Source organism: Drosophila pseudoobscura, chromosome 3 (genome assembly GCF_009870125.1).
Source record: "Drosophila pseudoobscura strain MV-25-SWS-2005 chromosome 3, UCI_Dpse_MV25, whole genome shotgun sequence".
Classification (NCBI taxonomy): domain Eukaryota; kingdom Metazoa; phylum Arthropoda; class Insecta; order Diptera; family Drosophilidae; genus Drosophila; species Drosophila pseudoobscura.
The window spans coordinates 18,061,837-18,085,246 of NC_046680.1; the positions used below are offsets into that span (position 1 = coordinate 18,061,837).

Here is a 23,410-nt window from a genome sequence, read left to right on the forward strand (position 1 = left end):
TCGTTGCTCTCTCTTCTCTCTGTTCCCAGTGTGGCTCATTAAAATAGTAAATTAGTACAGAAAATTACAAAATTGGGGATCTTTGGTGTAATTGCTGTAATTTGGCATGGAATTAAGCCCGGGCCAGACAATCAAAAATATACTCTATGCATAACTGCCTTGAACCTTTTGGTACCAGCTAATTTGACATACTTCCTACTGCAAAATTTGACGCGATCGCATATCAAAAATCAAACCAATTCATGCATTTTAAAGGCAATCAATCGAGTATGCACCCACACAGTATTTTATTGATTGAGTTTACAGCACATTTTATATTGAAACATTGCCGCTAAGCCTTTCAGCCGAACAATTACCGGTGGGCGAATAAATAAGCCACAGAAACACAGTCGAAAGCAGATAGGCGAGAGGAAAATCATCCATAAACAGAAGGATGAAACACAACAATGTCATTCCTCCCTGTGGGTGCCATTAAAAATTAATTACATTTTAAATGTGACAAATACATATGTGTTTTCACAGGATGACAGCATTGGAGGGAGTCTCCTCTGCTATCACTGCAGATAAGTGAAAAGCAAAAATTCATTTATGCACGAATCCGATTTGAGCGCACATTTGCTATTAAATTGTGAAGCACCTTTGGGACTGGAATTTTTAATTGAATTGTTTGCAGCACCCCGCTGCCGCATGCGCACCCGCCCCCTGCTGCTCACCGGCGGTATTTCGGGGCTTTGTTGCGGTCAATTCTGTGTGGGTTAACGTTATCCCCAGCAAAACCAAAATTTGCTGCCACTCTGAGTACATTACGCCCCCCCCCCCGCTACTTTCTCGCACGCTCGCTGTCTCCTCTGAGCCGCAGTTGGCAAACGAACCGCAAACGGCTGCAGCCAAGTGTCGAAAATTTGCATCCAATTAAAATGTTTGCTCTGCCACACATATCTGCATGAATGTAGTATGTGGACTCACAGCCACAACGCTTTTACTTTCATAGCCAACATTTTGGATGGGGCTGCCAGCTTTGCTACACTTTTCAACGCAAATTGCATTTAACTAAGTCCACCGTATCACAATAATAAACGAATAATAATAAATATTGTGTCTCCGAAAGGGCAGAAAAACAATTGTAAAATTTTTTATTGCTACCAATTCATTATCAATTATCAATTCATTCGCTTCTTTTCGTAGAATTGCCCTGATAAACAGTACCTATACCATGTTTTTAGTTTTTCTGAGAATCTGATGTTTGATCAGCCCCTCTAAGCCGCTAGCAGTAACTGAATGATAAGCAATTGGTGCAGATTATACAAAAAGAGAGCAGAGTTAAGCATCGTCAAAGGCAAAACAAGCAAAGCGAAATTAAAGTGAATAGGCGGCGAATTAAAGCATGCACCGGTTCGAGGGGAAAAAAAAGAGAGACTGAGAGAGCCAATTTGGGGTTTTGGATAGTGCAAGAGCAGTACGATCAGGCGAATTTGGTGAGAACGAATTGATGGGAGCAGCGAAATTGCTGAGAGCAAGTCTAAGTTGCGGCGAAAATGCAAGGCAGAAAGTGAGAGTAATTGTGAGAGCATGCCTAGGCCTAAGCCCGGCGCGAATGCAAGGCAGAATGAGGGCAAAGCAGATGAGAGAAATTCCAAAGCACGTGCGCATGAGCAGCCGCAGAGAAGCGATTGAGACAGAGGGCAAGGAACGGCATGTCAACAGCGTAAAGTGTTTTTTGGCATCGAACAGCGCGGCGCATAACTTACGAAACTTAAAACAAGGGAAAGCCCAGCCAAAGCAATTAATAAAACTTCTCAAACAAGCCAAACAAGAGCTTGAAACATCTATAAACAATCTGTTATGTCATTGCCTTCTTTGTCCGCAGGCACGTCTACATCTACAGGCAGGGCTACCTACATAAGTGCGACGCGCAGGCACTACCATAACGATTATACATATTGTAATTTTTCACCTACCTTGTCTTATGTCAAGTCCAAGCGCCGGTTCCCCCCCTAATACCCAAAAAAACACCTTTTACACGTTTCTGTGTTTTTTTTGTTTTTGGCAGTTTTGTTTTGCTTCTTTCTTTGTTTTTGGTCCCGTCTACGAGTGCGAGTCGGAGTACAGACGCCGATGGGCCTGAGAGCCTACCTCAGTGAGCTTTTGACATTCGCGGTGAGCGGTTCGCTGGAGTACTTTATCGTTTTGCGGAACTAAATCAATTGTTTACGTTCCCAGCGTGCTATAAAGAAAAAACAAGAAATTTAATAGAATACACGAATACATTTATTGCAATAGCACACAAGTGTATCTGAAAATGAGAACTGCCCATAAAACGCTGCGGTCACAGTCCTGAGCAACGAGATAGAGTGATCGGCAGAAAGTGAAAAAAATAATAATGTAATAACAACAACTAGAATTAAGCTTAACAAAGTTCCCATGTGCTGACGACACTGTAATCCCACAGATAAACAAAACGTAAAACAGATCGCGTGCGCAAAGCCTAAACATAATTTATGATCGGGCTACAATCATATTTAATGGATATTTTGTACAGCCACAGCTGGCTAATCGTCCATAGTATTCATAGTTTTGCATCTATGGAGATAGATGATAGAACATATTAGAGCACCAGCTTATCTATTTAATTGTCAAAGTAACAGGTGAAATCGGCACCTGTACTTTTCGCAACGAGCAGCGGGACTGATGGAACTTATACTCTTGATATCTTTATGCATGCCGTAAAAGGTTTGGAAGTATAATTAGACGGTTCTTTGTCTGCAAGATAACACCGAAAGCAAAGAAAGGAAACTTTCATCTTCTGTCGAATAACTAGCGTGAAATATTTTATCATCTGTGACACGTTTTTGAGCAATAAAAAGACTGCACTAGAACAAAGGAAACTGCAAGCGGGCTCCGGGTGCAATTAAATAATTGACTCTTGCCAATATAAAATAATCAAAACTCATTTAGCTCGCCTGGCGCTGGCAGCCAGGCTTTATAGCACCTCCAATGCCACACAAAGAGGTGGAGAATGTGCGCTATCGGGTCTTTTTGTCCGGGCCCAAGTTGGCGAAGCGTGTAAAATTACAGGCTGCACGTTGCTCTGACATTTTCAGGCAACGCTTTGTTGCAACAACAGCAGATACACCTTCACTTTCCAATAGTTACGAGAACAATCAGGCAACATTGAGGCAGCTGCGCATGCGCAACATGCGACAGAGCCTTGAGGAGCTCTCATGTGCCAGTGACGACGGCTGTATACGCTCTCCCAAAATATTTAGCATGAATAAATAAGTAATGATGGGCAGATGCCCTAGATTGTTACCTTGTTTGACACCTGTCGTACAAAAGACTTCAATGAACGCATATCTGTTGGATCTTATCTTACAATGACACGAGGCATTTCTTATACACACGGAATTATCTCTGGGAATTCCTGTACGGGCATCTGGTGGGATGGGGAAATCTTTCAGCTTCTGGCATACATTTTGATAAGTGACACGACACACATTACTTCGATATCAGTGAACTACAGAAACGGTCTATAAAAACGAGACCATAAACAATTTCCTATTCATTTTTCCTGTTTTACAATGCCAGCAAGGCCAAGTATCTTGTACTGCCGCGACGACTGGTTTTCAATAGAGTTGTAATAACTAATCAGCTTCATATACCAGGTATTATTAGCAATGATTAATCAAATCGAGTAGCACTCGAATCGAATGGCCTTATCGGGTAGTCCGAGGTCTTCAGCGAGCTCTCAGTTTTCCTGCTTTCTCTAGCACTACCATTTGAAGTATTCAAAGCCTCGCAAACGCTCATATATCGGGAAGGATATTGCCTTAAGTATCTTTGCGATACGATCTTGTCAACAGATGAAGAAATATGCACCTAGGCACAGGCATACAAATCAATGGGTGGGCATGGACAGAGTCGAAATACCAGAGGGCCTTAAGCAAAACGTCAGGCAGACAATGGAGACGAGACCTTTCCCTGAATGGGCCAGAAACTGGTTTCTGGCCACGACGACCCCAGTTGCGGGGTGTCCACGTTGCATTTACCAGTTCGATGCAGTTTTCGCTGACTCAGTGGCGCGGCGGCACCTCTCCATTGTATTGTTTCTTTACGTGCATTACGTAAGTGTCTAAGTCAGTGGGTCAGTGACTTCCCGAGCCAGTGGAGCTGCGGCTGGCTTGGCTATGAACCGGTAATCGCACGGACGGGCTGGCACTTGGCACCGCACATTTTTTCTATCAACGGCATAATTGGGAAGTAAGCCGCAAAACTTGACCACCAATCGTGCTAACCTTAATCTGAAGCCTTGTCAGTCAACTGCGGCTTGTTGAAGGTTAGTGCAACCGCATTTTTGATTGATTTGCAGCTGCCATGGAGAGCAGAAACAACAACAACAACAATAATAATGGCTTCGTCAACCAGTCATTCGTTGGCTCACTGAATGCCTCGACCATATCTATACCTGGGGCGTACAAATCGAAAGATCTCACAAATGGCAGCATGCCAGATCCAGTTGCGCCAGCGGCAGGAGCAGGAGCAGGAGCTGCAGACAACCAGCCCGAGGCGGAAGCGGGTGGGGGCCAGCAGGGGAAACAGCGCGCCAGCTGGAACAATGATATTGAGTTCCTCATGTCCTGCATAGCCCTGAGCGTAGGCCTGGGCAACGTGTGGCGCTTCCCTTTCACTGCCCTGGAGAACGGCGGTGGCGCTTTTGTGATTCCGTATCTGATTGTGCTCATATTGGTGGGCAAGCCAGTTTACTATATGGAGATGCTGCTGGGACAGTTCTCCAGTCGCGGCAGCGTTAAAGTGTACGACTTTTCACCGATTATGAGAGGTGAGTGTGAGTCCCTATTGACTTCTGACGAAGAACAGAGTGGAATTATCGCTATCGATGAGCAATTGATCAGCTTTAGGGTAATGAGAATTCAATTAATCCACCATCCACCATTCCTGGTAGCAAAATAATCTCTAAGCCTATCTATCGTTTCAGGCATAGGGTACGGACAGGTGCTGGCCACGGGGATTGTGACCACCTACTATGCCACACTAATGGCTCTCACGCTGCGCTACTTTGTGGACTCGTTTTACCCCACGCTGCCATGGAGCTATTGCCGGCCAGAATGGGGTGCGAATTGTCTGGACTCGGGCCCGCAGGAAGCGAGCCTCACCCACGCGGCTCAGGACGCTGTTCGGACCACCTCTGCGGAGTTTTATTTTACGTGAGTTACCTCTGCCTCTCTGTGCACGAGAGTGACCCTCCTATTCATCATTTTTTCGGCAGGAATATCATTCTGCGCGAAAAGGCGAGCATCGATGACGGCATTGGCTATCCCAGCTGGAGCCTGGCTTTGGCTCTGGCCATTGCCTGGGTGATTATAGCCGGCATCATGTTCAAGGGTGTGAAGAGCTCCGGCAAAGCCTCCTATTTCCTCGCACTCTTTCCCTACGTGGTGATGCTCATATTGCTGGTGCGCGCCCTCACCCTGCCAGGCGCCTTCGACGGAGTGCTGTACTTCCTGCGGCCGCAGTGGCACAAGCTCCTCGAGGCCCAGGTGTGGTACGCAGCCGTCACGCAGGTCTTCTTCTCTCTGGCCATTTGCTTTGGCAACATTATTATGTATTCCTCGTACAATCGCTTCGGCCAAAACATTTACAGGTGAGTGCGGACACAGTAACAACATCCTGGAACGCAGGGCTTATCATTTCACCTGCAGGGACGCCAACATTGTCACCACCTTGGACACCTTCACGTCGCTGCTGTCGGGTGTCATTATCTTTGGGATCCTTGGCAACCTGGCCTACGAGAACAACACGACAGACATTGCGAGCGTGGTGAATGGGGGGCCGGGGCTGGCCTTCATCTCGTACCCCGATGCGATAGCCAAGTTCAAGGTGCTGCCTCAGCTCTTCTCGGTGCTGTTCTTCCTCATGCTCTTTGTGCTCGGCATCGGCAGCAATGTGGGGATGGCCTCCTGTCTCACGACGGTGATCAAGGATCAGTTTGGCCACATCAAGAACTGGATGATTGTGGTGGCCATTGCCGTAATTGGCTATCTGCTGGGTCTGCTCTACATCACACCCGGCGGACAGTTCGTCCTCAACCTGTTGGACTTCTATGGTGCCACGTTCGTGGCTCTGGTGCTGGCCATCTTCGAGCTGGTCGCCATCGGCTGGATCTACGGAGTGAAGCGGCTCTGCCGCGATGTGCAGTTCATGCTGGGCATCAAGACCTCCTTGTACTACCGCCTCTGCTGGGGAGTCATCACGCCGCTCTTAATGTTTACCATTCTCATCTACACGCTGGTTCAATACGAGCCCCTAAAGTACAAGGATTACACCTATCAATCCGGTGTTTACGGTACCTAAGATTACCTTCTTCACATGCCCTTCCCAGCTAATCGAATCCATTTACAGTCTTTGGCTGGTGCCTGAGCGCCTTCGGCGTGGGCCAAGTGCTGTTTTGGGCCATACCCGCTGTTCGGCGGCAACCGCCTAATCTCAGCCTCTGGGCCCGCATCCGCAAAGCCTTTGAGCCACTGCCCAACTGGGGACCCGCCGACCCGGGCACCCTCAAGCGGTACCAACTGTACGTACAGGAGGGCCAGGCCAGCGCCATGTTCCAGCGCAGCAGTATCTGGCACAAAATCTATGACAATATCTTCGGTTAGCTTTGAATTAGCAATAAAACTATATACCATTTAATGCCGCCTGCCGACTGCCGCCGACTCTGTCGCTTTACGAGGCTATGATGTGTGCGTATATGTGTGCTTGGGGCTGTAGAGCTGCAGCTACAACGCAACCCTTTTATAATAAAAATCGGTCCCAGTCCCAGCTTAAGTGCCAAATGAAATCGCAGTTGGTAGTTGGCCTCAGGCTATCATAACACCAACAGAGATGGCAACGTGACAGGAATGCGAAATCTGTTCTATATGGGTCAAAAGGTTACCAAAATCATAGACCTATCAAAGGCTAATACTCCAATGAATCCCCAAAGTGGATATCCATCAAATATCGGTTATTTAATTTGGTCGCAACCATGAATATGCCATTGTACCACTGCTAAAGCAGCCTTCGCATCTCTATCCTGCAGCTGGCAACTGCCAGAACTATAAAAGATAAAAGACAAGAAAATTGCAGCCGGAGGGGATGTTGCTGTTGCTGTTGCCTCGTACTCCAGCCGTACTCCACACACTCCCGGTCGGGCTCTGGCTCTGTCTCTGGCTCTGGCTCGTGTGCACTGATTATGCCATAAAGGGTAAAAAGTTGTGATTTTATGATTGAAAGAAAAAGTTCCACATTCCGGGAAATGTGAATGTGTCTCCTGTGGGTGCGTGCTGTACAACACTTCCGCGTAACAGCGGGCGCAAAGTATTAAAGAAATTTGTAGCAAGGAAACAACGGCTTTGGGCAGGAGAAGGACCGAGCGCCTGCTGTGCAGATAAGCAGATATGGCAGCCGGTCTTTCGAGTTAACAAACGATACAGAGTGCTCTCCCCGAATACAGACCCAAGATGAAGGATATAACCAATGGCGAATCGTTCGTCATTGGCCTGCAAACCGACACACCTGAAAGCAGTTATATTTTTGGGTCCTTGGCGTCTTCGTCGTCGTCTTCCAACGCCACAGGAGCCGTCACCTGCACAGATGTCAGCTTAATGAAGATGGCAGCCCTTAATGGGATGGATGTGGCCTGTTTTGGTCTGTTCTGTTCTCTTCTCTTCTGTTCTGTTCTGTAAGCAGCATGGGTACGTAATTGCACTGATAAAAGGCATTTCAAACAGAACAGACACTCGCTCTCTCTGTCGTGAGCACAGCAGCGCGTATGCGCAACGCCCGTGCGAAAAGGCAATGCATTTCGAGTTATTTGTCAAGCCATTGTGCCATGTTAATGCGTTTTTAATGGCGAAACTTGGACATCCACACACAGCAGACAGGCGAAGCATCAGTGAGCTCTTTGAGCTGTCCGCTGAAGTGGTCGCTTGAGTGCCTGCCTGGCTGGCTGTCTGCCTCCCCGTTCCTCGGTCCGCACAGCCGCTTTCTGCTGTCCTCTTTCGGTATCAGCTTAATTTCATTGTTTTCCAGCGCAAGTCAAACATAATGGGACATTATGGCCGCGTCAACAGCACGTATGGTTAATTGATATACACAGCCATCGATCCGAAACGGAACGAGTCCCGCCACGACCATTATTGAATTTAATTTCAATTCATTTGTCCGAAAGAGTCCGTGATTTAGCACTGAGCGAATCGGGAATGAAATTAAAAGCCATAATTTCCACAGTTTCACAAATATCATTGATTGCGTAACCCTGGTGGCTCTGGTGTCAGATATTTATTTATTATAGACTGATAAATATTTAAATAATGTAAAAAATATATGACTGCAAAGGGAATCCAAAAACATTTCTTTTGATTCCTTATCAAAATCGTACGTTTCCCAATTTATAAAATATTTAAATTGATTGAAAACCTTTGTAGGACAGAGACAGTCTCTTTTCCTGCTCCCTTTGCGGGGTATTGGCGCTATTGACCCTTGATAAATAATAAATAAATAATAAATAATTAATCAATAAAGGATTGTTCAGTATCCATTAGCCATTAGGGTCCGGGAAAGTGGCCTCTTGAACGTGATTGTTGTGTCAAAGATGCATTTTTAATGGAATTAATCATTAAGTATGAAGGTATTTATTGCGGTAAAATAACTTGTTGAGAGCTCTCATCGGGATTACGAAAAGAACAAGCTTTAAACGTTGGACTCAGTATATTTAAATATATATTTAAGAATCGTCTGGGAGACCCCACTTTCGGTAAAACCCCGTCCATGCTGGTTTATTATAATTTACGTTTAATATTGAATGGATGCGATGATTTATGGCCACGTAATAGCAACGGAAAATCATAGAAAACAGTTTACTGAAGAGGAGGAATCACGACAGAGCCAGAGCCAGAGCACGAGCAAGCCCGAGAGGACGGGAATATAAATCAGACGTCGAGGCAAACAGAAAATGACAGCACAGGTACACACCGTTTACCTTTAACGCACATTTCCCCAAAGTAATCAACACAGTGGCCGCAGACAAAGCAACCGATCCGGGAAGAGACGGAATGGGACAGGGTCGGCACAGGGCCGGACCCAGGCAGGAGACGACAGGAGATAGGATCCGGCAGTCGGCAGTCGGTAGTCGGCAGTTGGTAGTCGGCACTTGGCGGATGTGGGCCATTTGGACGCCTGCGGCTTCCCCTCAACGGGTGGGAGCCGTGCCAGGGGTCGTCCATGTGGCTGCTACTTAGGCACACATTAACTTTTGGCCTTTTGTTGGCCCCGGTCCCTTTGTCTGGAGGGCCCTGTTCTTATCTTACGGCAATGACTTGACTAGACACAGCTGCTATTATTTCGCTTTGTTTATTCTTGGGGCGCGGGGTCGCCTAAATTTTAAATTATTTAAATAAATTAGACCGCATTCTTCTGCTGTCCGAACAGATTGCCCGCAATTTAGCATGAATGGCATTTAGGTGGATTTTTTTTTGAGCCACTCGTCGAATGTCTGCCACGGGATGCATCCTGGGGAAGGTGGCAGATCCTTCTCGCCTTAGACTGAAGGCTGTAAAAATTTACAGCCAAAGTTTACAGCCCACAAATGTGCACCGAATGCCCCGAATTCCCCGAACTTGTATCTAGCACGGAAATGGGGGCCTAAATGCCACCTTGAATTGTTCTGGAAGCAAACTTAAGCGAGTCTTAGCTAACTCTAATCGCCCTGCAATTGTCAAACATTTACATATAAATTGGGGAATAATAAAATAAAAATAAAAAGGTGGGAAGCATACACGTGGCCACTGCTACACTCAGAGAAAAGTGGCATAGTAAAAAGAAACAACAATATTAAAGTAAAATATTTTTTTCTTAAATAAAAGCATGGGGAAATGAAACAGAATTCACTTTGATTCAAAGATAAATGTAGCTATTAAAAAAACTTTAATATAGATATAATAAATTGAATTTTTAGGAAATAAATTTAATCGAAATTTAAATATGTATTTTAGATATGAAATTTGTATGATGATCAAATACACATTATTGGCGGGGGTATACATATATTCTTAAATCCAAATGTAAATTTTAAAATTTAAACGTTTTGTTTGCTGTTTGTAGAGCTGTAAATATCATAGCTATAAGTATTATGGGTTTTTAATTGATGTAAAAGCGAAGCTCAAACTTCAGCCCAATTTTTGTTCTTAATGATGGCTAATTAATTATATCAGTATTTCAGGGGACAACAAGTTGAAGCCATCACTCGCTATGAATCGAAGCGGAAAAGTTATGAGCAAGAGAGACGTTTCAGAGACAGACATTCCATCAAACGTTGCCTTGACGAGGGACAGACTGTATCGTGTAGCTGAACAGTTTGTTATGTCGATGGTCGAGTCGACGATTCGAAGCCTGGATGTGATGTCAACTCATGTATTCCTTCGGCAGCCCTCGTATTCGAGTGTGTTTGTAGGTACATAGTTTTTGGCCTGCCGTTTTGTGTGTGTTTCATATTTATGGCAGTCTGTCAATGGCAGCACCAGCGAAAGCAAACAAATAATACGACATACAATGAGCAAGTACTATACCTCCATACGTATATATGTATGTATATGGATAGATATTCACGGGTACATATGCACATGTCTGTACTATATATATGTATATTCGAACTGTTTTTATTGCTGCTTGGAGTGGGCCATGGCTCTTCAGACATCGATTGGCCATTTGAAGTGGAATGTCTTTCTCCGTGAACTGCCGATTTTATTAGCTGTTTATAGTGCCAATTAAAGCATACAAAATTAAACATCATATCGGATATCGGAGGCCATAAGGAGGCAGTCGGTTATCGCGTGTTCTTCATTGCATACTTTGACGGGCAGCAACTTTCTGCTAGGAATTGGTTTGAATTTATTTATTTGTTTTTGCTGGATTTTTCGGCTTGTTGTTTTCCATTTTCCTGCTTTTAAGTTATTTATAATTATTTATTTTGGCCAACCCCTGCTCGAAGAGAGATACAGAAGGGAGAGACAGGCAAATGACAAAAACCTTGACAACTTTGCAGTTTTACCAAAGTTTTATGATAAGTTTTTCATCAGAAGACGTAAGGCATGTCGTGCCAAGAAACCAAATAGACATTAGGATACCCGAAGGCTGTGGGGGTAGCAGGCGGAACAGGGAAAGGGACAGAGACAGGGGCAGCCAAGCGTTGCAAAAACTGACATCACAATGGTTGACTGTCATCCCATTCTGCACTATGGGTCAAAATATACCACCAACTGGCACGCCACACTCAGCTCATATCCCAGGAATACAATACCTACAGATGGGATGGGAAGCCTGCCGATTTCCATTAGACGACTGTACAAATTGGTCATTTATTTTAACATTCCTTTGGGAGAAAGGTCCTGTGGATATGTAGTTCTTAACCACCTTAAAGGCACCATTACAAGAACAAAATCAGTGGATGCCATTGGTTACGCACCAGAAAGAAGAATGAGAAGAGAATTTAATTACATTTATGGCTCTCTATAATTGAAAGCAAACATATGTACGTATGAATGTGTATATGTATTTGCTTTTAAAATGCAATGCGCCCACAGTGCCAGTGTGAGTGCCAGTGCCGCTTTGACGTGCCATCTGGTGCGGCGGAGACGAGTGAAATGCCTGTGAAAGGCAGAGCAGACGCAGTGAAAAGAAATGTCTCCGGATGTCGTCAACGCAACAACGACGATGAAGGCACGGAAAAATTGTGAAAGCCGCAGATGTCAGGCGCACGGAAACCGAACGAACCCACAGTTACTAGCCACACATACTAGCTGAAGTTCATGAACACGTGTAGTTGGGTGTCTTGGAAGTGCAATAAGTCAGCAACAGCCCAGGGAAACTTTAACTCGAGGCAGGGCGATAATTGGGAGTCGCAAGTCAAATTACTGATTTAAAATTACCGACATAAGCGTGTTGGCCCTAGGCTGGCATTCAGATACTGGTTTTCGTTTACTTAATTTGATTTTAAGCAAATGGCCAGCGGCTCTGGCACAGCTCTGGATTGGCCCAGTAACCCTTTTGAGATGGGAACTACTTCAAAGTTTGCCACATGCCGTCTCAAATCTCCTTCCATCTAAATGGCCCAACTTCCAAGTCAAGTGGAGTTCGGTGCAAATTTATCTTTCGTAAATTCTGCTCGTAAACTGCTATGAAAATTCTGCTGCACAGCCCAGAGCCAGACAGCCAGAGAGACGGATCTGTGTGTCCCGGTATAGACAGGCAACAAGCAAAATATTTCATGACCCCTTCGGGGGGGTCTTTGGCATAATTTCTAGGACATTACACCGCCTGGCTGGTGGGGCCCTGACTGCCGTCACGAGTCAAAAAGTTGGGAACAATCAACATTAACATTCATGCGTGCATCAAGCCGGAAGTGCCTATAAGATCTAACCGCAATGTTCTCTCCATGTCCCCATGTCGTATAAGTAATGCTCTGTGAACCCATAGCTCCCTAGACCTCTTCCAACCACATCATTGTATTGTGAGGACGGCCCTCGGGTTCAGGTAAGTGTCCCTCTGTCAGCAGTTAAATTTTCGTCTATCAACACACAATCCATCATCGGGTGCGGGTAGACAGAACATCGTTTTTTTTTCTCTTACTTCAGCTTCTTTTTTGTTCATCCGCTCGGAAATGTCAATACAAACTGGGGTCTGTCCTAATTATGTGAGCTGTTTTTTTGTTTTCCCTCGAAAAAATATTCCGCAATTTATTTGTTTAAGCGAGGGCATGCCACTGACCCCGTTGACAACCACATTTAGATGGCTTTCTGCCATCGAATTACAGCGAGGCGATGCGATGTTCGGGTGCGGGTGAATTATCTGAGAAATTGATTGATGGCGAGTGCCACATCGGATGAAATATAGACGCAGACACCTGGCAACGGAAATCAAAAGAATCATTTACTTAAGCCGCTCCTTCTTTCTACCTATATTTTTATCTCTCAGGCATGCCAAAAAAATCCAGCGCAGCTTGACAGCACAGGGAAGTCATCGGGGAATACTACTCAAGAGCCAAAGCCAAAATATATATATTCCAGGTATCAATGTCAGAAAATGAGAAGGTTTTCTTAACGCTTAATGCTAAATTAACAGGCACTCTATCATTGTTTTTCAGACGAGACTTACCAGAGTTGTTCGCATATTGTTCGCTTGAAGGCCTATCGAAATTTCTCAAAAGTATTCAGAATGTATAAGCAATCCAATAAAAGTTCAACAAATTATAAGATGCCCCGACAAATACCCTTACAAACGAGCCCAGCCACAGCTTCTGTTGCAGAACGATACATCAACATTTAAATTAAATGAAAACAATGTTTTTCCATCCGATTGCAAATCTGCAAGGATAACTCTTCGAATAGCAGAGGCAAATGCGGAAGGCCCAAGGATAAACAAACAGCAGAAGGAGACGGGCGTGTGGCTATGGGTGGGGTTGGCCTATCTCAAGGACTGAGAGCAAACAAACAAAGGAATAGGCCTGGAGATGGAGATGGGGGAAACAACCGCAGAAACAATTTATTATTTGGTGATTCCCCTCCCAGGAAGGTGGAGAGGGAAGTGGCAATATGCAAGTTTGCTTTTACGAACTTGAATAAATAATGAAATCGGTGAGCAAGTGGTCCAAGATGGCACAAGTTAGGACTTACTTGGCCAGGCTCTGGCTTTCTCTGGCCAAATGGCCGCAATATTGACTGGAGTCGAGCCAGCACAAACAATTTCATATACTCGTAGACTGGCTGTCACTCTGCCCAGAGATGGTCCAGAGATGGCCCAAAGATCGACCACGAAAAGCGAACGAAGGGGTGTGAATGTTCGCCCTCTGTCTCTCCGGACACTCTTTCGTCATCTCAGCCAACAAGGGGTTGCTGGAGCTAAGGTTAAGCTCCAATGTCTGCCACTGCGTCTACAATTTCTCAATCATCTTTGTGCACTGGCCAGCGGGCCAAATCCGACTGCAGCCCAGCAACGTCAATCCCTATTAGAACCTTTAACCATCGACCTTTTTTTCGCCCCTGAACTTGATAAAATATGAAAAACCTCACCGAAAATGGCGAGGGCGGGGCCGGGGCCGGGGCCGCGTGGAAATTCATGCAGCAACACCAGAACAGAAGCTCAAGCCACTTGGCCTTTGGGAGTTTATGGAAGAGCTTAGCAAACAAAATTATATTCAATTTCCTTTAATGGCCAACATAAAATAGCAGTCAGCAAAAGTAAAGCCGGCCAAAAGCCGCCAGAAAAAAAGTAGGCGTTGCGCCGCGAACTTTCCCAAGGAGCAAATCAGGGCACGAGAAGTTTTTCCCACTCACCATCGTCGTATCCCAACAGTCTCCTCTTCGCAGCCTGCCATTTGCTTTTTGTTAGGTAAGCAACTTGTTTGAAGCACTGCCACTGCTAGTACTTCACAATGGATTATGTTTGGATGTATGTTTATCACCAGATATGAATATTCCATATTGGAGTAGCAGCAGCAGGCGCTGCCAGACGGTATAGGCTGTATACGTGGAAACCGATTAAGTATACGACATGGTGTGCGGTCCATTCAAGCATTCCATTCGTAAGTGTCCCTCTCGAAGCGGTAGCTGAGTAATAAATTAACATACACTCATATTTCACTTGTCCGGCAGTGTGCCAGGCAATTTGTTGAAGATGATTATTGTTAATCGACACATGATCAAAATTATGCACACTCCACGTTTCAGGGAGGAAAATCTGAGGTCCCGAGCTGGGCAGAGTTGGATGTATTTGCATAAGTATTTGTCGGCTACGGATTGAACCCTTAGCGAAAGGATAAGCTTGAGCAAAAATATATCACGTTCTTTCTGAGCTAAATCAATCGCAAGACGTGAATCATGATGAAAAGGAAATTCCGCAAAACTTTGACAACAAGAAGCGAAGCCTTTTTAAAATGTAATTTTTAAATCATCTTTCAATGCCGTTTCTTTATCGATTGAATGGGTTAGCTACCCACGTTCATGGCATTCCAATATTCCTTGCCAAAATCATTTTATTTTAGGTTGCTGATGAAGGTGTGGAATGCTTTAAGTATTTCTCCTCCCAAGTCCTCCCTTTAGTCCAAGTCACAAGCTGTTAAGCTTCGTGTAGGAGACAACCTAATCCCACAGATAGAGTCAACAAAAGGAGATGTTTACTATTAGGTTTATCGGCAGCCAAATAGGCGAATTTAATGCGGCTCGTCCACAGTTTTATGGTCGATTTCAGGCTTCAAGCCAAGTCTGAAGTTAGTGCAGACAAGCCCAACGGTTAATACATCAAATTCCAGCGCCTTGACAGCGAGCGTTCCAGTTCTTTTCTCTGGTGCCTTTTGTGTGCCGAAGATAGCGACACTTGTCAGAGGATGCCTCAGCCACAGCCACAGCCAGGGACAATTCGATTGACATCAAATGAATTGTGAAATTAAACAGACTTGCACAATGACAGCCGCAGAAAGGAAGCCGGGGAAGTCTGAAAAGGATTCCCCACAAATTGCCTAGAGATTTCTCTTGAATAAACTGTACGGAGAGTGGAGTGGCAGGTGGAGTGGGCCAATCAGCAGCCAGTTTCCTGGCAATAAAGATGTGTCGCCGCTTCAAAGTCAACTGTGACAACTATGAAAACGGTCGCACGGTATGTGTTCGATTCATGTGGCCACTTAGCGATGATCATCGCATGTTTGCTTAACCACCGCATTGTTCCCCTTCTACACACTTACCGTATGCGAATCACAAAAGCCAGATCCAGATCCAGATCCAGATTCGGGCCGAGCCGAGCCCCATTGAGCAATTAGCGAGATTTGGAGCATTTATGCATAAAAGGAGATTTTCCGATTGCATAGAAATAGAAAGCGATTCACGCGCGGGCTTTAATCAAAAAGGATTTCAATCACACACACACACAGTAACAGATGCACCGCCAGCAAATATCAATCAACAATGCGCCGCCTAGAAGCATGCAACAATTTCTATTTTCCTGCTCTTTTTGCAGCCAACGCGTCGTATGAGCAATCAATTTGCATCGAGTTCACTCTACAATAATGTTCAGCACGCGTTGCTTCAATTATTCAGAAGACCGTTGGGATTGAATTGGATTGGATTCGGATTGTAGCCGACAAGATTCGTCGATATTTATCCCAGTTCACTGCTGAGGGAGCCGACAGAAGCGTCCGGTTTGAGGCCCGAAATCGCACTGAGGCGCCGAGACAAGAATAGCGCTTAAGAGGCCAAGCCATCGCCCAATACGTTCCACTCGAATCGGCGCAGGCGCCTACGCCATGGCCGTCTGAGTGGATGCCATTTGGAAAACAGTTTGCGAGTTTTTCAATTGTTGCCCAAAAAGGCAACGAAAGAAGCTACCGCGCTGCATGGTCCTTGCTTCTGGTCAGAATAGAAACACGAATCAGGGATTTCCATTATGTATGTACATCCCTCACAGCTGATCCAGCTGCCAGCAGACTCCTGAGGGATGGGACCTGGCCTCGTCTGCTCTGTTCTGCTGTGGACTGGTCTGGTCTGGTCTGGTCTTTTATTGCAGCATAAGTCGATGCATGCTGTGAACTTTCGTCTGCCAAGGTGTCCATGGCTCCGTCGAACATTTTATTTGAGACAAAAAACCAACACAGCCCTAAGGTTGCTTCCAGAGATACATATGTGAGACTAGACTTGGCCAAGCTGCAGCTCCCGTTGTGCATTTAAGGTTACCAAAATGTTCCTCGCTGGCTCTCGTTTTCACAAATTAATATATTAAAATCCGCCAGAGAAGCACTTAATACAGCCCTTAGGTTTCTTCCAGATATATCTGGGACTTTGAACAATAAAGACTCTAGACTGGACCACTTTGATGCACTCTTGCAACGACCAGTTCGGTTTTTTGTGGGTTTATATTCATAGTTCAAAGCGAATCAAGTACGGGTATTTCTATGAATATTTATTGGCTAGGAAAGTACCTTGGGGGTTGCGTCAGTCCAAGGAACCGCATTTAATGCCCGCATTTATTCCATTCCATTTCCTCGCCAATCTCTGGCACAGTCCTAACATTAATCTAGTGCTTGTATATGTACATACTTGTACTAGGATATGCAACACCTTTTGCGCACCCTGACCAGCTCTGCAGGTGGGGGTCCTTTGCTGGTCCTTTGCTCAATGGCTGTATAAAATGCGTTCACAGTTGGCGACAGTCTGCCTAAATGCAATTTCAGGTTTGCTTTTACCTCAGCTCCAGTCCTCGCAGCCTTGCCATTCACTTTATATGTATATCATTACTACCGCTAGTGGCTGTTGGCGGCAATAGCCTGAAGAAATAATTGAATTTGGCGCAGACGAGTTAAAAGACGATTGCCGGCAATCGCGGTGCTAAATTTATTTTCTTACATTGTTGCTGCATTGGCAACATGGCGATTGAAGAGGTTGAATCAAATTGGTTTAAGGACTCCCCATTGCCAGCTAAACTCTTTACCGTGCCGGCGCAGGAGCCATAAATCGCCACCTTGTCAATTGTCACGGTCCGAAAGATAGATATAGAGATACCCTGATACGGTCCGGGATCAGCTCAGGCGCTGCTAATTATGAGTCCCGTTAGGAAAAACACATACAGGGAGAGACGGACAGGTGAGCAGTGAGCCGAGCTGTCAATTGATGACACACTCCTCAGATGGGCCTGACCCCGAGTGTCATGCTGGCACTTTTCCTGGCAGCTATGCTGATAGCAACTTTGTGGCCATGTGACAACATTATGCCATTGCCCAGGCCCCAGAATCGAAACGAAATCCAATTTATAGGTGTACCCAGACATAAATCACAGTCTGACCAAACAGAGTCGTGTCAGGTATTAGCGTGTTTGAATTTGCAGTGGGTCGTCTTCTTCCAGCATCATCCAACTCGTATTCCCAATCGAAACACATGGCAAAAGGCGATTATTTCCCCCTCAAATGTTTTTCTAATGCCAATTTGCATGGTTTTCCTGGTATTTAGTTCCTGTTCCGCCACACGACCACTGCAATTCGCCCACACATTCGTATATTTTTTTCTTGCGTTCTTTCGTATGCCTTGGTCTGACGTTTAACTTTATTTACGTCTCCTGCGACACGCGCCACTGCCTCAAATTGTGGCTCAATGCACATCGTTCCCATCTCTGGCACTCCCCCTTCACATGTCCGTTCAGCTGACAATTACAACCCATTTGTTGCTGTTGCTGTTGCTCTTGCTGCAACTGTCGCCTGGTGTTGCTCTCGGTTGTTGGGGCTGGCTTATTTAGCATGCAGATGGCAAGACACGCGCGTCAACGTCCATTGAGTTCTATTCCCCATGCAGCTAATGGCTCCATCGTGATGGAATGCTCAGAATAGAGAATATGTGAGGAGTGTGTGTATTACGTAGTGGAGCACAGGCCCCTCCAGGTCCAATCAGTGCCTGTGCAGACGCTTAAAAGTTCCACCAAATGTACTCGCAATCGTAATTTAAGTTACTCTCCCTCGCTATAGGCCGAAAATACACGCATCCCTTTTCCTAATTGCTCACACACGCGCGCATTAAAGTTTTGAGATAAAATTAACGCTGCCGGCCACTGTTTTGGGTCGCCGCGATGAGATTGTAAAAGGTGTTCTTAAAAACGAAATTTCTCTGAAATCATATTAAATATCCAGAAGCACCGAAGCTCATGAAATGTTAAAAACAATAACCATAAACTCAACGTTTGGCGGAACACACGGCGAAAGAAAAAGACTGGTCTTCCCGCTTAGCCGCCGCTGGGGAACAGCGCCTCCAACATGACCGGAACGTGGCCGCACGCCATTTTGTTTGGAGGTAACACGAGCTTGGTGCATGTTACAGCATGATTAATTTGTGTTGATAAACAGTTATTTTAATTAATCGCCAGGTGTCGGTGGTGTGGCTTCAGGTGCTGCCCGAGCTTTTGTGCTCCAAAACATTTAAATTTGAATTTAAATCGACTACTGGTCACTGCGGGCTATTCCCTGAATATCCCAATTGGTGTGACGTTTTGTCGGTTTGAATAAATTTGAAAAATGGCGCCTTCGCCTCGACGGCGACGGCGACAACGACCACGCCGGTAGAATGGAAATGCATTTATCACTGCTCCATTGGATAGTCAACAGCCAGTTTATCTGAAATTAAAAATCGTTTCCACCTGAGTTTATGCCAGCCCTTTTGCTGCCAATACTAGCACTCTGCATTCTCCTTTGTCCATTCATAGTGGACTGGACCCTGAAGTTCTTGCAAGTTACCGTCATTTTCTAGCCACAACAAACTTTTCTCCATAATTAAAAGCCAACGAAACTTTTAGCTACCGCTTTGGAAAGAGAGCTCACAGAAAATACCTAAAAATTGAGAGCACAAACATGAGTAAATTTCTAATTTGCGACATGTTTCGGTCAATTTGTATAGATCGCAAACAAATACGGCTGAACTTTTTCACCTTTGTACGAAAGTTTTTCCTCTAAACTCCTCTAAAATGAAAATTGTTGAATCAAAAAAAAAACGAGAGATGCTGTGAGGGATTTGAAAATAAGTATAAACAATATTGAATAAAAATCCCGTACCAACTAAATTCCGACTTTGAATGGGAGACCGTTTATGGTCAAAATTTATATTGGTAGACTCCTTTAAAAAAAAAAACGATGGGGAACGTTGTGAGTTGCTGCGGAGATCGCAACTCTACAGTTATACCCGATACTAAGTCAGTATGGCTCTCCTCCGGCAGACGCGCGAATATTAAACGACACGACAAAGAGTGCGTGCGAGAGAGACAGAAAATCAGGCTGAGCGTGACGTCGGGCGCTGCGTATCCACTGCAAATTAATTTGTAGCTTTTGGCTATACAAATTATCCGATTTGATCCAGATTCAGCAACAGGATATATATGGTCATTCTCTATGATTATGCGTCTTTAGTTTGCTCGAATCTGCAATATTGTGGATGCAACAGATTTTCGTCCTTTGTAAGGCGGAACGCCGTATAAGCTGCTTGACCCGACAGCTACATTTAAATGATATTTTAAGTCAGAATTTTGTTTGGACAAAACATAAGAACATTTATTGATAATAATGCATTTTGAATAAACTTCTTTCATTCTTAAAAAAGGAGCATTCACGAAAGGGTGAAATATACTTTAACCACCGCACGGTTGATGCCGTAGGCCAGAAAGTGGAACTCGAACATGTAATCGCCCTCGGGAAAGGTCAGTGTTTTTGAGAATCGGTTATTGATCCGCTCGATGGTAAGCTTATCCACTATTATATCATGCTATAGAATATACATAAATATTTACATCATCAAAGAATCGTCTCTTTACTTACATCGTAGGGACATGAATGATTCATATTTGAATAGTCTTTGAAGATCTCATAAAAATAACTTACGACGGGGAAGGATTTTGGACGTTTAAGGAAATTGCAGCCATTCACAGTGAAATTGTAAAGGAAAGGTTTATATCCACTGAATCGCTTGTACAGTCCAAATTTTGTCTGAAATGCAAAAAATTACAACAAAATTCGCTCAGCTCACCTTTACATCCATACCGAGAATTTGGTAACGGGAACTTGAAACAGATTGACTTTCAGCGATAGATATTTGTAGCTCCGGTTCACAGATTTCAGGTAACAATATTCAAAATCGGAGAATTCCTTGTCCTCAGAATTGCACTTTATGTTCGTGAACTCCACTCGACAAGCGATCTTTGAGATGTTTGTAATTGGTTGTACAAATATTTTACATTCGTGTTAATTTATCTTTACCTTTACGACACAATAGGACATGACCAGGAGGTACACCAAAACATTGGGAGTAGAACTCATCACGTACATGAAGCCACGACGACTAAATTCAATCGAATAGTATCCAATACTATTTTTATAGAACTCATTATTAATCAATTTCGGTCAACGATCATTAAAAAAAACCTATTTAGTTAAGGTCTATTGATCAAGAGTTAGCTCTGGATTTTAAGAGACTGGACCAGACAGCAAAGGAAAATAAGTTCTTGAGTAGTTTCCTACGGGACTGCCGCGAGGCTCTGGTTCGCAGGGACGGGCGACCCGCCTTTGACCATTGCGGAGTCGCTCCAGCTCTCTTAATTTCCCCCCGACATTGGGGGACCTTGACCTTAGGTCCTTGGACCTTGACCTTAGGGCGTCCACCTCGATTTCTTAAAGGAACTGAGAGAGGGACTAGAATTGTTTAATCAACAAAAACGTGTCCCTTGCTGTAAGGGATTCGAAAATAAGTATAATAATATTGAATTAAAATCCCGTACCAAATAAACTCCGACATTGAATGGGACTTTACAGTAGATCAGAGTGGAAAAATATTTAAAAAACGCGTAAATATATTTTGTTCAATAAAAATCCAAAAATTACATTTATTTTTCATGCCTAGTTCTCAGATACAATAAAAGCTAGATCAACCAAATTTTATATCAAGACTTCTCCAACAAATTAAAAATAAATGTTATTTTCAGTTTTTTCAATTAAAATTGGGGAAAAAATTGTTTTCTGTATTCCAAGTTGCCGTAACATATTTCCTCACATTGAATTATTTATACATTCTATAAGAATTGGATAAAATGGAATTGAACAAAACTACATATACCAAATAAGCTGTAGGCTATGAGCACAATCCCCGCCAGCTCCACACGTGACTGTTATATTTGAGAAAATATTCCAATAGAATTTAAATAACATTTAGTCGTGGTCTATTGATCAACGGCTTAATCATAGCATTAATACCATTTTGCCGAAACCGGAAAATAAATATCCTCTTTCCATTATCCATTAACATTCTAAGCATAGTAGAAATTCTACTGTTAAGCTATTAAGCGTTTTTAATAACTGTTGCGAGATTTGAATTTAATAAAAGTCCAGAGTTTGTATATAATTCACCATTGCCGTGCCCTATGTAGCAAGCATAGGCGAGTGAGAGAGCAGGATAGCCCGAGCGCTTTAGAGCTACTAGGGGCCGCTGCTAAGCCGAGTACGAAAGATTGATAGAGGCAATATAAAGAGATGAAAGAATTCCGTAAAAAATGATCTTTACAGAGGGCATTGCAAATGATAGCCAACAACCAAATCCATTTCTTTCGCGCCGTACCACTGGAAATAATTTACAATATTTAAGCTGCTTGACCCGACAGCTATGTACATTTAAATGGTATTTTAAGTCAGATTTTTGTTTGGACAAAACATAAGAACATTTATTGATAATAATGCATATTGAATGAACGTCTTTCGCTCCTAGAGCATGAGCATTCACGAAAGGGTGAAATATATTTTAACCACCGCACGGTTGATGCCGTAGGCCAGAAAGTGCAAGTGGATCAAGTAATCGCCCGAGGGAAAGTCCAGAGTTTTCGAGAATCGGTTATTGATATGCTCGATGGTAAGCTTATCCAATAGTAGATCATGCTATAAAATATACATTAATATTTACATTATCAAAGAATCATCTCTTCACTTACATCGTAGGGACATGAATGATTCATATTTGAAAAATCTTTAATTAACTCATAAAAATATGATACAATGGGAAAGGTTTTTTGATGTTTGAGGAATTTGCAGGCATCCACAGTTAAATTGTAAAGGAATGGTTTATATCCACTGAATCGCTTGTACAGTCCTATTTTCGTCTGAAATGCAACAAAATTACAACCCAAAATTCGGTGAGCTCACCTTTATAAACATACCGAGACATTGGTAACGGGAACTTGAAACAGATTGACTTTCAGCGATAGATACTTGTAGGTCCGGTTCACAGATTTCAGATAACAATATTCAAAATCGGAGAACTCCTTGTCCAAAGAATTGCACTTTACGTTCGTGAACTCCACTCGACAAGCGATCTTTGAGATGTTTGTAATTGGTTGTACAAATATTTTACATTCGTGTTAATTTATCTTTACCTTTACGACACAATAGGACATAACCAGGAGGTACACCAAAACATTGGGAGTAGAACACATCACGCACATGAAGCCCCGACGACTAAATTCAATCTAAAGCTTTTTATATATTCAATACTATTTTTATAGAACTCATTATTAATCAATTTCGGTCAACGATCATTCAAAAAAACATATTTAGTTAAGGTCTATTGATCACGAGTTACCTCTGGATTTTAAGAGAGAATAGAGAAGCGAGCGAAGTGTTTTTATACCCGATACTCAAAATGAGTATTGAGGTATATTAGATTTGTGGTGAAAATGGATGTAACATCCAGAAGTACATACATATGCATATGTATACATGTATGTATATACATAGATCATTGATCAGCATCAATAGCCGACTCGATAGAGCCGTGTCTGTCTGTCCGTCCCCTGCTCAGAGACTATA

At 43.8% G+C, this 23,410-nt stretch overlaps 4 protein-coding genes across 4 annotated transcripts in view; 1 reads left to right on the top strand and 3 right to left on the bottom strand.

Moving 5' to 3' along the window:
- LOC4805134 (negative elongation factor A) overlaps positions 1 to 16,264 on the bottom strand; it is a 39,870-nt gene extending 23,606 nt beyond the window's left edge. The window contains exons 1-2 of the mRNA XM_001361551.5: positions 15,785 to 16,264; positions 1,959 to 2,224 (exon numbers count right to left, since the gene is read on the bottom strand). The gene's annotated coding sequence lies outside the window, so the exon portion shown is untranslated. The remainder of the gene's footprint in view (positions 1 to 1,958; positions 2,225 to 15,784) is intronic.
- LOC4805135 (sodium-dependent nutrient amino acid transporter 1) lies at positions 2,222 to 6,705 on the top strand. Its single transcript, XM_015184973.2, has 6 exons — positions 2,222 to 2,382; positions 4,367 to 4,837; positions 4,994 to 5,222; positions 5,285 to 5,659; positions 5,718 to 6,361; positions 6,418 to 6,705. Exons 2-6 carry the CDS (start codon positions 4,372 to 4,374, stop codon positions 6,669 to 6,671), a joined length of 1,968 nt encoding a protein of 655 aa, XP_015040459.2. The 5' UTR covers positions 2,222 to 2,382; positions 4,367 to 4,371; the 3' UTR covers positions 6,672 to 6,705.
- Positions 16,265 to 20,171: 3,907 nt separating the features above from the next.
- LOC117183537 (uncharacterized) lies at positions 20,172 to 20,887 on the bottom strand. The gene is made up of 4 exons (XM_033377629.1): positions 20,819 to 20,887; positions 20,603 to 20,758; positions 20,381 to 20,548; positions 20,172 to 20,327 (listed from the first exon to the last, which is right to left on the bottom strand). The coding sequence occupies exons 1-4, from the start codon at positions 20,885 to 20,887 to the stop codon at positions 20,172 to 20,174; spliced, it is 549 nt and encodes a 182-aa protein (XP_033233520.1).
- A 1,367-nt stretch (positions 20,888 to 22,254) lies between these two features.
- LOC6898801 (uncharacterized) lies at positions 22,255 to 22,947 on the bottom strand (the record flags this gene model as incomplete). The annotated part of the gene is made up of 3 exons (XM_033378976.1): positions 22,255 to 22,483; positions 22,537 to 22,704; positions 22,762 to 22,947. Coding segments are annotated over 3 exons (510 nt in total), but the record flags the coding sequence as incomplete, so codon positions are not given.
- Positions 22,948 to 23,410: the final 463 nt, after the last annotated feature.